Below are 21,980 nucleotides of genomic sequence, written 5' to 3'. Positions count from 1 at the left end.
ATTGTCATACATGGTATATAGGAAGAATAACTGGACATCGATTTGTATGCATATGTTTCATGTGTGGAGAAAAATCCTTTAGCTATCATTTCATCCATATTTCATTCACAACTTAATTTACTTATTGCCGTTTAATTTTGTTTTAGTTAAATTCTTCCAAAATCTCCCCCCTCATTGTTTTGTTGTTAGTTTAACTTAGTTTTTAGTTTTATATGTTTAATTTGTGTTGATTAGCATCCCTTCTGATCCTTGAAATAAAACGATCCCTACTTACTCGTACTACGATTACATAATATACATGGTTTAATTTGTGTGTTAGTTTCCAACACATCAAAGCACCAACACATGCCCACTCCACATGCCCACTCCGTGGAATATTACTTGTGATATGATATAACAAATAAAAAATTCCGTTCAAATATTATCAAATTTATCTCAATTAAAATTTGGTGCCCCACCCAGCCTCTCATGCCCATAGAACCAGCCCAACAAAGCATAAAAAAATTGTTGGCCCGGCCCAATGAAACATTAATTCACAGTTAAATCCAGCTCGACCCCCAAGTCTATACCCTCCTTTCTTTCTGATTCCAAAACAAGAGAGAAAAAGCAAGCGACAGAGACGGAGATGGCCGGAGAGGAAGAGACCAGCGAGTTCTACCTGAGGTACTACGTCGGCCACAAGGGCAAGTTCGGCCACGAGTTCCTGGAGTTCGAGTTTCGACCAGACGGCAAGCTCCGGTACGCCAACAATTCCAACTACAAGAACGACACCATCATTCGTAAGGAGGTCTACGTCACGCCCGCCGTCGTTAGGGAGTGCCGTCGTATCATCTCAGAGAGCGAGGTCTGTCATCAGTTCTGAACCCTTTTGTTTCTGTCACTTGTAATCTCTTTATTGGGATTTAGGTCTCTGGTATTTTATTGATTGGTTTGGTGATTGGGGTTTAGGGTTCATCTTTTATTGGGGAGGTTTGTTGGGGTTGTGTAACGTCTCAAATTTCCTGCATTGCAAAAAGAGCTGCGAGATTTTAGTGTAGGGTAGGAGTTTTGAGGCTCTGTATTATTTGTATATTTTGGAACTAGATTATGTAGGTTTGGGTTTGTTTTTAGAATTTTGAGGGGTTTTTGTGCTTTTTATTTATTTAAGGGAGTTTGGTTATGTGGGTTTTTCTTGATTTTGAAAATTTGATGGGTTTTGGAGGTGGAATTTGTTAGGAATCCCCTACTAAATGACTAGATGCAATACCATTGACAGAACATTCTAATGACACCTTTGAAGGTTCTATTTTGAAAGTCCTTTGTTTAATGTATTTGTAGTGCTTGAGTGGTTCACTGCTGATATCCTTCTAGTGCATTTATAACAATTAAGTGTAATGTTCCATGTACTTCGAAAGCCCCTCATCCAAAACATGTGCATTTATAACAATTAAGTGTAATGTTCCATTTACTTCGAAAGCCCCTCATCCAAAACATAGGTTTCCAAAACATAGGTTTATAGTCATCTGATTGATGGTTTACGCTTTTCTATCTCATCCTTGAGGAGTCAGGGGATTGAAATATAAAGTTATATATGTGTTTAGTTCTCGTAGGATCCAAGTAAAAGAGTGGTTGTTTATAGATGTGATTTAATGTATGGTTTCAATACTATCTTTTGGTTAAATTTGTTAAGTTTCCTGCTTGGAGGCTGAGAGAGTATAAAATTTGAGATTGGGGAAACGGCAAGGAAATTGTGCATGTCCAAGGGAGGCAAATATAAGATAAAATAAGGGTATTAAGTTTGAAACTGCAAGCCTTTGGTTTCCTATAGTCATTGGTGACAGGTAGTGGCATTTAATAGTAACGTTACTGGAGTGATTTTTGGATTCTCAGGTTTTGACAGCAATCTGAATTTTCTTCTAATATTTCAGTTAGAGTTAAGTTCACACTATTGGAATTGGGGAATCAAGAGCAAGGAAATTACTTCCAAAACATGAAGTTCTATCTTTCCATTGATTAATAACACTTGTTTCAGATGGCCATCTAATAAGGTTAAAGGAAACATTGGTATTGGGTGGAATTAGCTATGTCTTATTAAAGGACGGAAAATGAATGTATGTTCGTTTATCTTAACTGAACAGTGAAACTAACTCAATTCTTACGTTGATTATTCATTCAAATTGATTGATCTTGGAAACTGTATTCTTCCCAGAATTTGATTATTGAAATTTTGTTGTCCTGGTTTCCTTAATTGGTTGCATGCTTGCTTTAATGTAGATCATGAAGGAAGATGATGTGAACTGGCCAGAACCTGACCGTGTTGGGCGGCAGGAGCTTGAAATTGTAATGGGGAATGAGCATATCTCCTTCACTACTTCAAAGATCGGATCACTTGTAGATGTCCAGAGTAGTAAGGATCCTGAAGGTCTTCGCATCTTTTATTATCTCGTTCAGGTTAGTTGATTTGCATTTTCGTTTAGTATTATGATATGCTTTTCCTTTTTCTGGATTGTAATTGCATAAGGCTGTTAGCTCATACATGTCACTGCTGGAATTATGTTCTCAAATAAGGTGAGATTTCACTGTGTATAATTGCATCATGGTGTGTGCTTGTTTTGTAGAATACGTTTCTAGTATTCAATGCATTCTTGTATGTTATGTCGTAGAAGGAGAGAACATGCTATTCTGTTCATTTGTGAGTTTTTGAGAATCAGGTGCTTAACAGCCTGATGCTTTTTCCGTGGAAATTCAAAACCTTTTGGTATTGAATAAGTATCTATGCAAGAATGATACGAGGGTAGCTCTTGCCCCATTTTGCATGGGTGATGGGTCTATGCTGGATCATCTATTTATGCAATGAAGTGCCTTGGTTCCCTCACCTGTTATATATTTTGTCACTTTTAGCCTTGTATACGAGTTCTTTCATGAAGTCTTTCTTGTGTCCGGGTGACGCAGGATGAGTCTTCTGCCCAAAACTGTTTCTTGATGACGTTTTTATTTGACCGCAGGATCTGAAGTGCTTTGTGTTCTCTCTCATCTCGCTTCACTTCAAGATCAAGCCGATATAAGATGTATCAGTGTGTGCCCGACAAATTGCACTCCTTGGTTGTGTATGCCTTTCGATAGAGTTGACCTTTTTAATATGTAGGCCTTATCATTTGACAATCTTTCTGTAATTTCTGCTATTTGGATGGTTACGAGTGGATTTCGGAATGTATGCCAAAATGGAATGCCAGTTTTTCAGTTTCTGCGTCTCTGCACCTCCCTCTGTGTTCGGGACTGCAGCGGTTCAATGTATCGTGTGCGCTTTCTTATGTGCAACTGCCAAAGAAAACAGAAAGTCTGCAAAGTGATTTAGGTGGAATTTATGATATTCACATGAGCATTGTTGTTTCGCAGCTCAATGTATTGCTTCAAATGCATTGCGGTTCATTCCTTCAATATTCTTACTAACTTCCCGAAGGTCATCTTGAGTTCTCCGGAGATATCCCATACAGTCGGGATGTTAAATTGAATTCAATTTCCGAAAGGATATGTTATTAAATAAACTTGGTCGAGAAGGGGATCCTGGTCTCTACGACTAAGGTCTGATTTGGTACTTTGATGTTAAATTGAATTCAATTTGCGAAAGGATATCGTTGTATAAAGAAATGTTATCCAAATTGATGGTAAATGATAAATTGGTTAGTAAGGAAACTTAAACCTCTCAATATTGGTTTTTGTTTCTTATTTTTTATTTTTATTTTTTTAGTATAAGCGATATTCTACACTAATTCACGTTAGCAACCATAATGATTCCATTTAAAACATTTGCAAGCACATTTAACTAACAAAAATGATATTCTTATCACAAATTTATACCATTATTTGTACCATCAGATGAGACCTACCTGTATTGGCAAGTTCTATCTCTATTAGAAAAATGGTAGAAATGATGGTACAACTAGATGATAAGTGTAGTATTCCTCTTTGGCTAATGAAAAAATTGTAGAAAAGGTGATGCCGAAAAGAGAGCTTTTCTGTTTAACTTATTCGTTTCAATTTTGGTAAAACCCTTACAGAGTTACCCTAAGGCTAGAACCCTCACTAAACCCCATTTATCCCCTAAACTTAGATTATATGATAGGAGGTTAAATACAATCATTTACAATGTATATAAGCACTAATTACAAAAGTTTTTTTTTTTTTTTTTTTTGTCCTTCATACAACGATATATTTCTACAAAGAGTGGATGAAAGTGAGGCTTCACAATGTTTCTGTCCATTTGCAGGTAGTCCACATCTTCACTAACATATGTCTATTTCACCGGCCATTTATTCGAGACAATTTCTATATCATTACACTTCAGAACTTACTCGATAAGAAATTTCGCTACTTTAGAATGACCACTTTAAAAGATGACTTGATGTAATTGAAAATAACTAAATTTTGGGTTGTTCGAGAAAATTGAAGCTTTTATAAATACAATAAAAGGATTTAATTTGAGTGACGTGTTTCTTTGATAATAAACGTGGTAATAAAATCAGTAGGTACACAAACATTTTTATAGTACAACTGATACATGTATAAGCCAGAACGTATACAAATGGGAAATTAATAATTAGAGTAAATATTTTTCATTCATAAGACTTGCCCGAGTTAGTTGTGCAATCCAAGTTTGTCTTAACCATTGCTTTGTTCAATTCAAGTTCATTGTCTTTGACCCCTTCTTGTCTTTAAGAAATATGGATATGATGTGATAAAAGATAGCACACAAATTAAACCCTCTTTTTGATAATTGTAGTATAGATATAAGTAGGGATCGTTCTAGGCCGGGGATTAGGAGGGATTGCTAACCTAATGAAAATCGAATCAAAGATATGAAAATAAGCTTTTAAAACACTTAAAATAAACTCAAAAGACTCTTAACTAACTTATATGACTCAAACAGATTTTAAAGACTCAAAACAACTTAAAACAACCAAAAAGACTCAATTTAGACCTTAGGACTCAATTTGGACGAAAATACAATTAGTTTTGACTCAAAAGACTCTAAAACACACTTTTGGACAGATTTGGAACAAGTAAGAAGAGGGGATTTGTTTTTGGACGAATTTAAAAGAAAACAAGTAATTTAAAACTTAGAATAGATTTTTGGACGAATTTGAGTGAAACCAATGGATGATGGACTAGCCAAGGGATACTTCTCCACACATGATACATTCAAACATAAGTTGATTTCCAGTTGCTTTTCCGATAAACCATGAACCTCAACACCCCAGATTAACCGTGACATCACTAATTAACCCTCAGATTTCCCTTAAGTTAGTGGATTGGATGACATCATACGACAACCCAAAGCATTCTTCAAAAGTCCCCTACATGACATCATAATAGAGATACGGTCAAAGATCATTACGTTCAATAGAAATCATAAGTATTGACAAAGCACTTGTAACTATGACATCATGATACTCATGCTAGGAATTTACTTAACATGATTGTGAAAACAACCTTAACTACTTGTGAACATAAGTTTGTGACGATTATGTGAAACACCCTTATATTCTAGCACCAAATTCAAGCATGCAAATTAAGTAGGCCTCCCTAATCAACATACAAGAATAAGTTATCCATCAAACGGTTAAGTAAATTGCATTCACAATTTATGAAATCACAACTGGAATTTATCAACTCATATTATAAACGTAATCATGGTTTCAAAGCATCCCTAGGCTAAAACGAGTTTAGCCTCTCATGTTCATGACAAAACTAAGGAAAATAAAATTAAACATTGAAAATAAAAGATAGATTACACCTAAAAACGTTCCAACACTCCAACTTGAATGCACAAACGCCCAAGGCTGCGTCTTTCTTGTCCTCTTCCTTGCTAAGTCACGGCACAAGGTCTAGGGTGGTTTTATGGATGATTTTCTGGGTTTTGGATGGATTTAGGAAGGTATGGTGGTGCGGCAAGGTTTGATGGTGGTGTATGGAGGTTGGGATGGAGGTTTGGAAGTAGGGGAATGATGGAAGGTTGGTTGCAAGGTTGCGGCAAAGGATGGATTTCTGAATGAATGAATGAATGTTGTGTGAAAGGGTGGTGATTAAATGGTGCGGCAAGGGCTGTTTATATAGGCTAATTTGGCACACTTAGTGAAGGAGAAGGATTGCACAATCCCATTGAAAAAGGGTTAATTCAAGGCAGAAATCAAATGGGAAATGGAATAGGTAGTGCGGCTAGGATTTAGGGAATTCTAGAAGGTTAGGTGCGGCACACATGTAGGGAGAGGATAAGGTGTTCTAGAAGGAGTGTTTAAGGCAGATTCCTAAACCTAAAGGGACATGAACATGTGATATAAGAGTAGGAGAAGGATTGCAATTCCTAAACCTACAAGGAAGGGTGTTCATGCGGCATACACTTGGATAAGGCTTCTAGAAACTGAAATAGGTGTTCAAATATGTAATTAATCCCCTCTACTTAGCTAGGTTTAAGTCCTAACTTGATTTGGATAGGATAGGATAGGATAATGTTAGAGTTAGGAAAGGATAAGGTTGGATAGGATGGGATAAGATAAGGTTGGATAAGGTTCCTTGTTTCTTGCTATTTCCTTATCTTCTTTGCTTTAGGACTTCCTCCACCAGATTTGTAGCCTTTCCTAGTCCTTCTTGAGTTCAATTTCGTCCATCATCTTTACTCCATGGTTAAGCTATCCAATCCATGCCCAAAAATGCTCCAAATAGCCTTAAAATGCACTTTCTTGCTGCTTTTGCCATTAGGACCTAAAAACATACGAAAATAACTTAAAAGACTGAAATACATAGTAATTAACTCACTAAATGCAAGGAAACAATATAATTAAGTAGCATAAATATGCTCCTATCAAGATACTTCCAATACATTAAAACTCATTGCCCTTAAGTAGAAAAACCGTTTCAATATAAAAAACAACAAAAACTAGAGCAAACATATAATAACGGATTCTAAAATGTAATTATATATCTATTATAGGTCAACGTAAAGACATTGAACATATTGATTAAAATCTGCATTATTACATTTCTATGGCAATTACCTTATCTTTCAATTTCTTTTCTAGTTTCTATTATTCTTTTGGTTGCTTTCTGTTTTGTAATATCTAATTATAATTTGTTTTCCCTTCTTCATGGATCTACCTTATCATACAATATATACATGAATACATTCCTTTCTACTTTTAAGAATCTTTATGGAGCTCGGAAAAAAGAATGATTTATATAGGAAAGGATATAAATCAAAGGCCAAAATTTCATAACAAGAAAAGAAAAAAACGAACAAATATAGAGAGCTGTTATTTCCACCCTAATATATTATCTTCCCATCCACATTTTTATGAATTTTTTAATTACAAATTTGTCAGTATGTAAAATGATTAATAAGGACCTTAGTTACCCCCTTTTGCATTACTTTTTTTTAATAAAAAATAAAAAAGAAAAGTTTGGGCGGGATAACTCTCACGCTATGTTTAGACGATTTGTATCCCTTAAATCCTAACTCATCCTTCCCATCTCCTTTCATTCAGAGAAAGCAAAAAGAATGAACTTAGAAGATAATGTTTCTATGAAAGAAGTAGATGATTATATTTCCGTCAAAGAGGTAAAAGATAATTTTATGTGGGTCATCTTGATTTGTCGACATCGTATAATTGAAGCGTCGCTCTGTGACTTTTTATCTCTAATTATATATATATATATATATATATATATATATTAAGGGTTATTTTAGGAATAATAGTGGGTGGGAAAATAACATTTTAATTTTTTAACTTTTTATAGTGGGTGTAAATATAACATGGGTGAGAAAATAAGACAACGGGGTGGGTCTAGCAACTCTCTAAATATATTACCATTCGACATTTGACTTTCTTTTATGGAGATTTTTAACTATTCCGTCTCATATTTTTCTAGAATTATAGTATAGCAAACCTTCATACCATTTCATTTCTGCACAAAAATTCGAAGATGTCAAATATTCTTCAGTGGTGTGTTGCTCTAATCTTGCTAGAGTTTGGATTATTAGGGCAAGCAAACGGCCAAAAGTACAGAGTAGTTGGCAATAAGAAGTTGGCTTCACTGTCGTCGTTGATAAATCTGGCCATGGAGACTTCACCTCTATACAATCAGCCATTGATGCTGTCTGTTAGAGATATTCCATCATATCCACATATCATTCCATCATCTCCACATATCTCTCCCCAATCTTCTTGATTGAGTTAAATTTAGAATGTTGTATAGCGTTGACTTGGTGATTTCAATTGTAATTAATTACAATATCAATTCTGTTCTATATATCATGTAACTATAGGAATGAATAAAATACAGAAAATCATTTTCTACATGGTATCACCCAGGTCTAGGCTCATTCTTCTCAAAAAACCCTAGCCGATCCTTCCTTCTTCTCCCATGGCTACCTCCATTACTTCCTTTGGCCCTAGTACTGCTAGCTTTTTGAAATTAGATAAAGACAATTATCCTGAATGGCTTCGCCAGATGAAACATTTCCTTGTTGGCCAAGGACTCTACAAGTTCGTTGATGGCTCTCACCCCAAAACCTCCAGCCACCATGTTTGCCGTGCCTCCCACCACTCCTCAACCCACCGATGCTCCTGCTTCTGGTCATCTCCCTAATCCCGCTTTGCTCACATGGATTCAACAAGATCAACTTGTGGTCAGTTACATCACCACTACTCTCACCAAACCAATCATTTCTCTAACTATTGGTTGTGAGACTGCTCAGGCCATCTAGGAATGCCTTCAACCCCATTTTCCCCAAACTTCCATTGCAAGCTCTACATCACTCTAGTTTCAACTTCTCGACATCACGAAATGGACCAAATCCCTTAATGAGTACTTGCACCAAGTTAAGCACATTGGTGACTCCTTAGCTACAATCAACAAACTCGTGGATCCCAAGTATTTAGTCACTCTCACCCTTCGAGGCCTTGGTCTAGGATATCTCATGCTTCGAACTACCATTCTTCAAAATTCTTCCCTCCCCACCTTCACTGAACTTCGCTCTCGCATTCTCACATTTGAAGCTCAAGACCCTAACCTTACCACATCCTCTCAATCCTCCCATGCTCTCTTCAATAATCACCCCCCCACCACCAGCCCCTTCCAACCAAGCCCCACCTCAACAATTCCCTGGAAATAAGCCTCATAATCCTAAGGGTTTCCATCGCAACAATCCTAGTCGTGGTGGTCATTACCACAGTATTAACCGGAACCCCAACCACCGGTACAACAACCATCAGTATCATGGTCTTCATCCACACCAACAGCAAGGTCAGTGACCATGGCTTCCACGCCCACATTCATGGTCTGCTTCGAATCAAGGCTTGATGTGCCCTCCTCCAACATGGTGTCCCAATCGCAGCACTAATCAACATAGTCATCCCCACTGCCCGCACTGGTACACTGGCCCTACCCAATTTCCTCCATTCACCGGCGCACATATGGTCCACTCCCACGTTGGTCCTACGGCCCAACCTGCCCCTGCGGCTGATCCTGTTTGGTATCCCGATACTGGCGCCATTCACCACATGACGGGTCCCGGCACATACCTTCAGAGCCCGTATCCCTACAATGGTAATCACAATGAATTTATGGGTAATGGGGATTCAAAGAATATTACCTACACCTGTAATTTTCCTTATCCTTTGGGATCTTCTAAATTCACCTTTCGTGATGTTTTTCGCATTCCCGCCATTCGCAGAAATTTACATTCCGTTGCTTGTTTCACCAAAGATAATCATGTCTTTTTCCTTTTTGCCCTAGATTTTTATCAAATAAATGATTTGCTTACCGATGCACTATTATTTCAAGGCCCCTGTGAAGATGGCCTATATCCTCTCAAGTTTTCCTCCATCCGTCAAGCCCTTGCTCCTCATGCTCTTGCCACTCTCCACTTCTCGACCTGGCATCGTCGTCTCGGCCACTCATCGTCCACTACTACAAAAGAGCCTTATAGTGTTAGTTGTTGCGTCGTTTTAATATAATATAGTGGTGAAAAAGAGACTTGCGACACCCATTGAAGATGACGTCGGATTTACTATCGCTTATAAGCGTCATAAAATGTCTATGTCGCTTTTAAACCGACGTAAAAATTTAATGTCACTTATAACCGACACATATTTTAATATTTTTAAGTACTGGCGACATATATTTTAAAGCCTGCGTCGGTTCTGAGCAACATATATTTTAGTTTTTTTAAATATTTTGAAACCCGATGTCGGTTGTAAGCGACAGATTGATGGTCTTTATATACTCTCCCTCGTGTTTTCTTTTTCTTCTCTTGCACTTTTCTTATTCATTCTTCCAATTTACAAAGTCTCCCCGTGTTCTCTCTCTTTCACCTTTCTTATTTGGTCTTCCAACTTCATTTGTTCCTTCTTCACAATAGTAAGTTTTTCTTGCTTGTAATATTTTTATTTTCTCCTCTTATGTTTAATTTTTAGTTACAATTTATTTTTGTAGGGAATTTATTTGAGTTGGTTGAGTACATAAAGAATTGTTGACATCGGAATTCTTCAACAAATCAGGTTTGTATCACTAACTTCTTTAATTTTTAAATTGTATAATACACAAGTTTATTTATTTAAAAATTTTAATTTAAGTACTTAGATAAATTTCTACTATTTTTGTTAAATTAATAAAAATTTAGTCGAATTAATTAATTTTGTCACTGCACTTCCATTGTCGACTATAGCATAGGCTAATTGGACAGATACTACTAATGCGTCGTCATGTGGAAAATCAACGCCTTTTGCATCCTACTCGGTGAAGCTAATGATGGGTCCAGATTGGATGTTGGCTGCTTGGACCTATGAGACTAGTAGAGCCTGTTGGATCTTCCTTTTTTTGGAATTGCTGATGGCCCCCAAGTGCTTGAATTTGGCGAAGATGCCATTAATTCGAATCATCTTGGTTGGCGGTTCCTCGTTGTTGTCTGCGATCCTTTTAGGCTGCGCGGCTGGCTTGTCTGAGTATTTATCAACCTTACCTTCATTCCTTCACGAGTTTCTCTAGGTAGTTCTTCCAAGTGTAGCAGTCGTCAGTTGTGTGACCGGGACCTCGGTGGAATGTGCAATACATGGTGTGATCTAACTTGGAAGTATCCCCATTTGATTATTTCGGCAGTTTGAACCATGGCTCGTTCTTGATGTCGTGAAGGATTTGGTGGATCGAAATTGAGAACTTAAAATAGCTCTTGGTCGCTAGGCTTTCTTTGTTCGTAGGTAGTTCCCTACACTTGCCATCCTACCTGCTTTTGCTGGAATGTTTCTCGTCTTTCTTCATTAAAGCCACTACTGACTCTTTTTGAGGCTGCTCGGGTGCCATCTCTGCTCGCTGAGCCTCGTCCCAAAGTGCATGCTTCTCTGCTAGAGTAAATGAGTCTGCTAGAGTTAGATCTTCTTTCATGATCATTTCTCCAAACAGTGGGTGGTCTGTTTGGAGTCCTTTTTGGAAGGCTGCACTTGCTATCGAGTCGTCGTACCCGCCGATCTTCACCTTCTCCGCTTTGAACCTCTTCACGTAGTCACAGAGCGACTTTTTTATGTTTTTCTTCACGTTGAACAAGTGGTTAGACTTCTTCTTAATTGAGCAGTAGGATAAGTATTCTTTGGTGAAAACCAAGGAAAGATCATCAAAACTTTGAATGAATCGTGGTGGCAAGGTGTGAAACCAATCTTGTGCGTCGCCTTGTAAAGTTGTGGCGAAGATTTTTCAAATAAGGGCATCATTGCTCTGATAAAGGATCATTGTGCTTCGGTATTGCTTTAAGTGCCTCTCTGGATCTCCATCTCCTTTGAAAGATGTAACGTGTGCCATACTAAACTTACGTGGAAGCTCTGCCGGCTCGATCTCATCCGTGAAGGGTGACCTACTTATGTTGGTCATATCCAGCAGTAATGCTTCATCGGCCACTTCATTGCGTTGGAAATCACGCAACCGTTTGTTGAGGAGTCTCTCTACTTCTTCTTAGATTTGCTTTTGTTGGGGTAGTAGAGCTCTTGACTGCCCCTGGTCTTGACCAGCTAGTCTAGGCTATTTTTCTATATTCTCGACTTGTTTTCGCCCTAGTAACAGGGCATGTGGTCCACTCTTGACCGACAAAGGGATTCTTTGCAGACTACCAGTTGAACTTGAGCTAGATTCAGTAACTGCTTCTCTCTGTCCATTGTGCTACTTACTCCAATGTGATGTGGATGATACTTTTTGCGGGCCTAGCCACGAATGAACGCTTTGCCTAGAAGGCAACTCCTGTTAATTATCGAAGTGTGGCCTTAACCGCGAGTGTATGCTAATCCGTGGGCCTAATTAAGAGTGCACGCTCCTCCGTGCGCTTAGACGTGGAATATACGATACCAGAACGCTCATTTCGTGGTTGGTCGAGTGGCTGCTTGCCAGGGCGTTGTTGTAGAGGCTCTTCGTCTGCCCTTGTCCTAGTGTGGGACACCTCGTCTGGGGCATGTTGGATCTCAATGAGCTATAGGAGCTAATTCACCAAGGTCATTTGCTATTCAAGAGCACTTGTCAACACTATGATTTGTTAGGACAAGTGTTGTTCACCGTTTGGATTGGAAGTGCTTGGAAGGATTGTGCCTCCTAAGTAATGGAAGGGTGGTAGACTCTAGGCACGAGATTTGAGTTGGGAAATGTCAAATTCGTGGAGAAATATGGTGAAAATGCCCCTGGCTCGATGGTAGGTTCGGATGGTTAAGATAGTCTTGGGCCGACTTGGGCTGCTTGGGAAGCCACATGAGTAGGCTGGGCTGCGGAAGTAGGCTTGGTCGTGGAAGCAAGCTACTCAGTGTGTGATGCATGCGAGTGCAAAGCTTGGGTCATGGCTTTGGTGCCATAGGCCTTAGACGACACAGCTTAGGCTTGGGCCCGTGCAAGCTTGGATAGCAAGGCTCGAGCCGTGGTAGTGATGCCATAAACCTCGCCACGGGTAGTGGTGACCGTAATGGCCATTGTGATGGTTGACATGGTGGAGCCCCGTAGTGATGGTGCCGCTCCTATGATCACATTTAGCCTCATGGATCGCCGTGGTCTCATTTCTTTAATATTTAAATTTTCACTTGTGGAATTTTCTAAATTTCTAGCCATTATATTTTTCTTTTACGTTTTATCAAAGAATATTTGCAAATAAAAAATTCTAATAATAAGAACGTACAAAAAATCTACAAATGGACAAGAAAATAGAAAAACCTTTTGATGCGAGAGTCTTCTACGAGTGTGTGACTATTCTCTCAATGAAAGCACCAATTTATGGATGCAAATTTCTTCCTCCTTGATCTTAGACAAAATTGCACCTACAAAACAATTAATACCTTTGGTCAAGGCCAAGAGCCTCATGCACCTACGATAAATTTGGGGCAGGGTGCTTTGGCTGAAGAACCTCCAATGCCAAAGTTAGAATTTAGAGAGAAAGTGTTTGAGAATTTTAGAGAATTTTAGCAAGAGAATTCGAAGTGAAATTTGAGGAGAATGATGAGGTTTAAATAGGAAAGTGGCTAGCCTCCTTGGGTGAGAGAGGACGGGCCACCTAGCTCCCTTTGTGGGCTAGGTTCTTGATTTGTATTAATTTGGGAGTTATGGAAATAATTAGCTAATTAATTATCAAATAGAGTAATTGCTTAATTAACTAGCTAATTAATATGATAAAAGGGGAAAATGTGGTAGAATATATAAGGTATGGCCAATCCCTTTGGGAGAGAAGGTGACCAGCCTTTTGTGCATTTTTTGGTTGTTATGGATAGTTTAATTGACAATTAAAGGATTAATTAGGCAATAAACCCATTAATTAGCCAATTAACATAATTCAAAAGGAATGTTTTTGGGAATTACCTTGTAGGAAGGATTGATTTGGATGGATGAAATAGGTTATGAATTGTTACCTATTTTGGGCACTTTTGACTTGATTGAGTGATGATTGCCCGCTGCTCGCGCGTAGGAATCCCGGTATGCCTCAAGGGTATTTTTGTCCTCTTCCATCCAAAAATCCGTGTGTCTTCTTGTGATTATTTTTGGCTCCACAACCATGATCCTATAGCCACCTCTTTCTGCTATAAGACATTTTAGTCAACTTTGGGTACATGTCTACTTTACTGCAATTTGTATTATTTTGAAGCCAGGTAGATTGTTCAGAAGAATTGCTTGAATATTAAAATCTAGTTGTGATTATTAATTCTTTAATCACCAGACAAATACTCCGCCAAATGGATCGTTATCGTTGGTGATTGAATATTCTGGAAGTTGCTTTTGTAGTGTGATGGCATGCAATCAACCTAGATATCTTGAACTATAAATTTGATGGACTTGTTCTGACCCTCAAATTCTTAAGTGTTCTTTTAGCCATCTCGACATAGTTTTCACTAAAATTTGAGAGAATTTGTTTATGAATCTACTCGCCAAGTTATTTGTGAACTATGATGTTAGGCTACATGGTGTGTATGTCACTATTGTATCTCCCTGTGACAATCATTTTATTTCCAAGTCTTGGGAAGTCTTTTTGAAGGTTATGAGTACTAGGTTTTGTTCAGTACCAGATTTTCACCTTTAGATTAATGATTAGCCTAAAACAAGCTACTCAGACCTTAATGGACGTGTTGCATTTTGTTCATCCTACAATTAGCATGGTTGCAACATACCATTATTTTTATTTTTAGTTGTGTGTAACTATGGTTACAATTTTGGTTTAAGTATGACACCGTTGAGACGTAGTTTGGAGATTTTATGAATAGCACCTAATTAACAGAGGAGTATTACAAACATATATTTGAACAATTGAGATTACAATGGTGCTAGTTGTGTTGTCGCCTGATAGGGTAGTATGTGAGCGTAGTTGAGGCGCTAATCAAACTAATTATACGTACTTCCGAACGTGGGACAAAATGGTAATATTGCACCCTCGAGAATTTGTTGCTTGCTTATCATGACAACAGTGAGTGATCAGTATTGCGGGCTGCAGACTGTAATATCGATAACTTATTTGTTGAATTCAAGAAGCAAGTGGACATTTAGGTCCATCTACATTAGTATTTGTTTATTTATTTATACGTCTAGTTATTTATTTATCGTTTGGGCTTAACTCAGTGATACTACATGCTTATTCTCAGAGTACGTTATGCTACGAGTGCATAGGTGAAACCTTTCTATGTTCGGTTTTTTATTTCAATACAATTATTTTAACTTTACTTCACTACATACGTATTTTGACGTTATGTTTTTATATATCTATTTTGACCTTATATTTTCATAAAAGTATAATATTTTGGTATTGTATCGAAGGAGAATGAAGTTTGAGTTTGGAGGCATGAAAGAGGAGTCATTGCAATCCGATCGCGACGGAATGACACTCTCTTTTATGCAACCGCTCTAACTTGATTTCCTCCTTATATATACTTTCTTCCTATCTTCTGGAGTATATTATGTTTAGTAAATGATTCCAAATTTCAAGGACGAATTTTTTTTTTTTAGGTAGGTAGATTGTGACGACCCGTCCTTAATTTTACATTTTTATAAATTTTTAAAAGCGTGAAGTGACGAAAATGCCCTAGAGGAGAGATTTTTGACTTTTGTTGACTGTCCTTTGGCAACATGTACAAGTTACTATTTTAGTGTATTCTCGAAGTACCCAATGATACACACATGTATGCGCAAGCGGGAATCGAATTCGGAGCTATGATGAAAATTTTACGGACTTATGAAGAACATTTTAACAATTTCATTATCCTAAACATTTGGCTCTCTATTATTTTAATATTTTCCCCTGAATTTCTGTTTAGTGGGACCCACCCACGTGGGACTCCCCACTCTTTTTACAATCCCATGTTTACTCATTCCCATACTCCCAGACAACTCTCTCTCTCATTCTTTTTTTTTTAAACTCTCATATTTCACCTATGTCTTCTCTCTGTAGAAACCATGCAGCCGAGCTCCCTCTCTTCACTCACCCTCTTGTGATGCCACCTCACTTTCTTCATCTAACACTCTCAACTCTCATCTTCATCCCTCTCAGACTCCCTCTTTCTCTGCACGCGCAGAGAGGCCAAAAAGATTTGTCCAAAAACCAAACCCTGATGATGATGTTTCACCAGACCACCACCATATCCTTGTTCCTCATAAGCCTTTCTCCAAACTCTCAGTCTCATGCTCGTCTCTTCTACCTCCACTAGTATGGAGAAGAATTACAGTTCAATCACCTAAGTTAACTCCGACTAGTTTCGGTTTTCCGACCATGGATAAGCCTGAGGAGCCCTCAACCTCAAATCTTATTGTATTTGAACTCCTAATAAGGTCTTTAACCTTCAAAATGCAATTTGTTAGTGTTTAGGTGCAGATGAATCTCAAGGGAGATTCCCTAGAAATTTGGAAGCTTGGACCTATGACCATTTAGCCCATTTCGAAAGATGTTTCCAGGCATCTTGGTGATATTTACCCCTCAAAACTAGTATAGCCTTGTTCACTACATTTCTAGCTTCAAGTTAGTTTTTGAATCATCGAATTTGGTTAAGTATCGAGTTAGATACTAGCTTTGAAAGTTGGGAACAAATTCCCAGATTTCTGGAAACCGTGGCTATTTGGCCACTTTCAGACCAAATTCCTGGACAACATGGACCACAATTAAACTTTCAGTGGGTTTAGATTGATTCTTTACTTTCCTAGCTTTAAATTGGTCTTTGTAGCATTGAATTTGGTTGAGAATCGAGCTCGATATGAGCTTTGGAAGTTGGACCAAAAACATGTAAAATTGTAGGTTCTCGCGAGGAAGGCGAGTACTGTGGTACTCGCAAGCATGTGGGTGTGTGGGCTCACTATTGGTGGTCAGCGAGTGCGAAGTGTGGCTGTCTGTGCAATCACCTTGTGGCAGCGTGTGCGGCGACGCTGGAGGAACTCAAGGTCCCTATTTAGTTTCTCAATGTACCGGACCCAAATTCGCCATCCGTTTTCTAAAATTCGATCGTTTTAAAGTACTTTCTTTATTAGCCGTACTTTGTACAAAAGTGTGTGATTATACTAGTATGTTTTATTTACCTAAATGGTTTCATTTCTAGGCGAAACGCATCGCAAGTACTCTTGATGCCAGGAGGTAGGATCGACTCAACAACATGATCTGTGAGTGGGTCTTTTCCTTTTTGTGGTATACATATATATAAGATTGATAGTTTCCATTTATACATTTGAAAAAGAATCCTCTACATATGCCTGGATCAAAATAAAGTTTACAAGAATTAACGAAACGATGGAACTTATGAAATATGCTACATCCTACGAGATGCATAGGCATGGTATGATTATTGATGTCATAATTATGTTTACGGCTATGAATGATAGTATGTTGATTAGAACTATCGAATCACTATGGCATCACTATATTTATGTTTTATGCTCATCATTGCTGCACCCCGGTGTTAATGCTCACCCAAGGCCAGGGCTAGTCTTTCACGTGTATGTTCACTTCCGCACTGCACGCTCACCTTGGATTCAAGTAGGTACCAGTCTTGTGGTATAGGTTGCATTAGGCAACTCCGACTCGTAGGTGACTGCAAATAGCGCCAGTCTTTACGTGATTGTAGCACTAGAGCATATATTATGATTACACCCAATCTTATAGTACAGGTTGCATTAGGCAACTTTGACTTGTGTGCTAGCAGAGATTGATAAGCATCAATTCAGTCGTACAAGTCGCATTATGCAACTCCGACTTGTGTGCTAGTATAGATTGATTAAACACCTGATTTTACTTATATTACTGGTGAGATATTGTGATGTGGCATACTTTTAGATTTACTGTTGATTTGCATTTGATTTTCATTTAATTTCATACCTATACGTAGTATGATTTTCTAGAAACTATACTTGTTTTAAGGTGAGGGGTTATAACGTTTTCAAAAGGTTTTTATTAAAGCTTTATTTTCAGGTGCACTCACCCTTATTTTTTGCCCTTCTAGGTTTTAGTTGCTGAACTTTTGTATTGATGAGAATTCTTGGCAAATCTTAGTATAGGTGGCTACCTTTGATGGTATAACTCTTACTTTACCTGCCTGTACTTTACTTATGCTCTGTCATCACGTGTGAAATGGGTTCATTCCCGCTCATAAGCGCACTCTTATACTTAGGCACTTTTAGGTTTAAATTTAATCATATTTTTCACATCACTACACTTTATGGCTTCCTCACCTTCCAGTGTCGACTAGCGTAGCTCGATTTGGAGTCTTAGTGAACATTTCAGGTCGGGGTGTTACACACACACACACACACACACACACACACATATATATATATACGTATATAGAGGAAGCCTTTAAGGAAAGAGATTCTCATTTTCTTTTTTATAAAAATAGGGATAGTTGTGGGCCACACCACATCGAACTTTAGCAATCTGAACCATTTATTTTTCAAGTTCCACCTCATAGATCATTATTGCAAAATATTAGCTAAATCAAAAATATTAGAAGCATCTAATTGAGTTCAAAGAAATGAACGAACACTTTATTCTTAGAAAAACATTGAAATTTCATTGTGATAATTGAACAGACAAATGATTTCGGACTGAATTGAATTTTTGCAAGGATGATCTATGAATCGAGACTTACAAAATAAACGTTGGAATAGATAAAGTTCGATGCGGAGTGGGCCTCAATCAATTCCCTTTTTACAAAAAAAATAAGAATTCCATTCTTTAAAGGCTTCCTATATATATAATTGTGTTTGGCAAATGGATGAAACATGAATATCTCATTGTCGATCAAATTTGAGAGGTTTACAAGCCCTAAAAAGTTTCAACCCTAAATTCCCATATATGCCACTACCCTTCCCTTTTGGCCGACAAAGATAAAACCCTAACAGTCCCTTAATTCAAAATCTACTTTTCCCTACAAACGTATGATACGAGGACTGATGAATAAATGAAAGCTCCATGCATGCATGCCTTTGTTAATTCAAAACTGAATGTCGATTTCCATCGGAAATCATCATATCCATTCGACAGAGCTCTCTCGACCGATCGGTTGGCAAATTTCATAGATTCTTGTTTTCAGGAAAGCGATGTGGATTGTGGGGAGAGTCCAGCCTTGCACTGCACTGCACTACTACGCTTACCATCTTTGTGCGACAAATGTCATGCAATCTAACGATTGAATGCAATGTTTCAACACTACTATATATATAGAGGAGAGAGAGAGAGAGAGAGAGAGAGAGAGAGAGAGAGAGAGAGAGTTTACTTGTACTCCAAGTATCCAAAGGAACAACGTGGACAAAAATAAAAGGCTTAAAACTTTTTCATACCTTTTTTTCTTCTATCTTTATTCTCACCAAGAAGAAAAGCAGAAAAGGTTCCGTTGTTAGCTAGGGCATTAAGATGATTAATTGGAATAATATATAGAAAAGCAACCCACGATGATATTGCATATTATCGGAACATGAATACTTGAAAATATTTTTTCAGTGATTAGATCGTCATGTAATATTATAACTTATGTGTTCTAGTATTTGTGGATGGTGAATTTATATTTTAGAGTATAATATCTAAAAAAACTTGCGTGTGCAGTGTTCAGGGCAGTGTTTTTCTATTACAAGAGATATTACTACTCTAATTTTAAAAGGAGGAGAAAAGTTCGAATTCAGAGTGGAATAAGTAGAAGAGAAAGCCCTACTCACCAGGCAATGCACCACTTGTGTGTTGAGGGCAATGTTAAATTTTACTGAACAACCGTAGTAGTTAGGACTTTGCTCTTTAATCCACTACCTCCTGAATTCAAACCCTCAGCCTTCTCCCTAGTTTAATTAAAAATAGTAATATCTCTTTTTGTATTTAAACAAAAAATTCACTCTAATGCTTTTCATTTTCCAAATTTATGTAGACAAATCCAATCTATTGTTATTTTCTAGTAATAATAATATTATTATTATTATAGTCTTTTTTCTTTTTTTTTTCACAAACGATATTATCTACACTAATGGATAGAGGAGTGGCTAAGCCCCACAATGAGCTAGCAATAATGTGGTTCAATTACGTCTTTGGCGATAATCGCACTTAAGACCCCTCACTTACAGGTGAAGAGGAATACAACTAGACCGTAGTACTAAATAACTATTATTATTATTATAGCCTTGATTGAGAGATGACAATGAATTCATATATATGATATGGTTCGTTTTTATATGCATTCGACTGATTAGTTATGGGCTAGTTGCATGATATAAAGCGAGCATCTAAACTTTGTTGGAGACCCGCATGCCGTGGACCATTAGACTTTGGTAATAAGGAACCAAAAGTACCAAATGATGTTTGAGTGGTAGTGGTAGGGACTCTTCATAAATGAACTTGTTCCATTCCATCATGCCATGGTTCCATCATCGGCTACACCCCCATGTGAAATTTGAAATGGGATACAAGATTTCCTCACTTTTTTCTATATTCCTACTCATTATAAAGTTGATTAATTAGTTATTAGATTACGTCACATATTACTAATTGGTTTTTCTGTGGAACCTCATCTTCTCTCATGATATCAAAGTTGGGTTGTCATGCAAGTGAAGCCCTATGATTATACATGCTCCAATTTATCCAATTTATATTATCTATATGTTAAGCTTGAAATTTCACTACAAGTGAGGATTTGAAAAAGCTAGATAACAAGCCTAAATTACAGAAAGCGAAGACCATAGGAAAAGGGATAAAAACTAAAATAATTCAAACATAGGCACAATAATAAACTCGAAGAAAGCTTATTAAAATGAAAACTGAATGACAAGCCAAAACTGTGAATTTGTTGTGTATGTTGGCTCGATACGAGTCAATAATGATTTGAAGAGTAGTCTAGTCTAACATTGGAAGACAATATAAGGTTTAAATTTAGGTGGTCAATTTTGATTGCATTGAGGCCTTATCCCAGAAGGAGAGAATGACTATAATCGCAAATGTTCTACTAAAAAAAGCAAGACAACGATATTTTTTTGATATACTTTATCGATGGTATTTTATTTTTTGACACACACATATATACAAGAGCACTCAAGCGCATATATATTTTGTAGATTTTTATTCATAGATCTCTCACTTACAAATGAAGAGGAACACCACTAGACTGTAGTACTAAATGGTAGTTAGATTGAGTTTTAGATTACTTGTTATTCTAGCAATTCTTTCCTATTAGATTTTGTATTTACTTGGACGACAATCACAATCCCTAAGCATTCTACAATTTCTCTACACTTATCTTTGTCCTCTCTCTCTCTCTCTCTCTCTCTCTCTCTTCCCTTTAGGAAAGATTGGGCAATCGCGCTGTTGGCCCTTGCGAAGGCTTGGGCTGGTGGCATCCTCTCCTTTCCCCCTCCTAGCCTTTTCCCCCTTCCTCCTACGCCTTCAACAGCTGCCTCCCCTCTCCTTCCTGTTTCCTTTTCTTTTTTCCTATTTCTCCTTCCTTTTTTCCCTTCTTCACTCTTCTCATTTCCTCCGAGTTATTCTCAGATTTCTTTGGCTTGGTCCCAATTTTTCCTGAGCTCGTCTCAGATTTGGGTTTCATGCCCGTTCCTCAACTTCCTTGGGATTTTTCGTTGTTTTTCCATTTCTGTCCCACCCAATTTTCTTCCCAATGCTTTCCCCAATCCCATTTCGCATCCAATGATAAGCTTGCTCTTGAAGTGCTTGACTTGATTAATTTCTTGGATCCACACCTCACAATCCCTTACCTTATCGCCCTGCCAAAAAATTTGGGTGAAGTGTAAAAAGATTTACGTCGTAACAAGGGTGTTTTACACAGCCCATTCAACCCTCCCCTTTTTCTTTTTTTGTTTGGTTCTTTGGGTCTCTTTGCATGTGTTGTTGTCAGCATTTTGGATCTTGGGGTTTCAATTTGGTTTGGTGTTTCAAGATAAATCTTATGGTTCATGTGTGGTTTTGGATTTGGTACAAGCATTGGAGTGGGTATGCACGGGCTGCTCTCTAGTGTTGGAGATTAAGGTTTTCTTTTATT

The 21,980-nt window shown here is 37.7% G+C and overlaps 1 protein-coding gene across 1 annotated transcript; it reads left to right on the top strand.

The window, feature by feature from the left end:
* Positions 1 to 567: 567 nt before the first annotated feature.
* On the top strand, positions 568 to 3,358 carry LOC103963065 (protein mago nashi homolog). The gene is made up of 3 exons (XM_009375841.3): positions 568 to 844; positions 2,254 to 2,430; positions 2,985 to 3,358. The coding sequence occupies exons 1-3, from the start codon at positions 626 to 628 to the stop codon at positions 3,042 to 3,044; spliced, it is 456 nt and encodes a 151-aa protein (XP_009374116.1). The 5' UTR covers positions 568 to 625; the 3' UTR covers positions 3,045 to 3,358.
* The last annotated feature ends 18,622 nt before the right edge of the window (positions 3,359 to 21,980 follow it).

The sequence above is a fragment of a genome, unplaced genomic scaffold (genome assembly GCF_019419815.1).
Source record: "Pyrus x bretschneideri cultivar Hongxiangsu unplaced genomic scaffold, Pyrus_bretschneideri_v1 Contig35, whole genome shotgun sequence".
NCBI classification, from domain to species: domain Eukaryota; kingdom Viridiplantae; phylum Streptophyta; class Magnoliopsida; order Rosales; family Rosaceae; genus Pyrus; species Pyrus x bretschneideri.
Note: the sequence above shows the minus strand (reverse complement) of the source record. Positions and strands in the feature narration are given on the sequence as shown.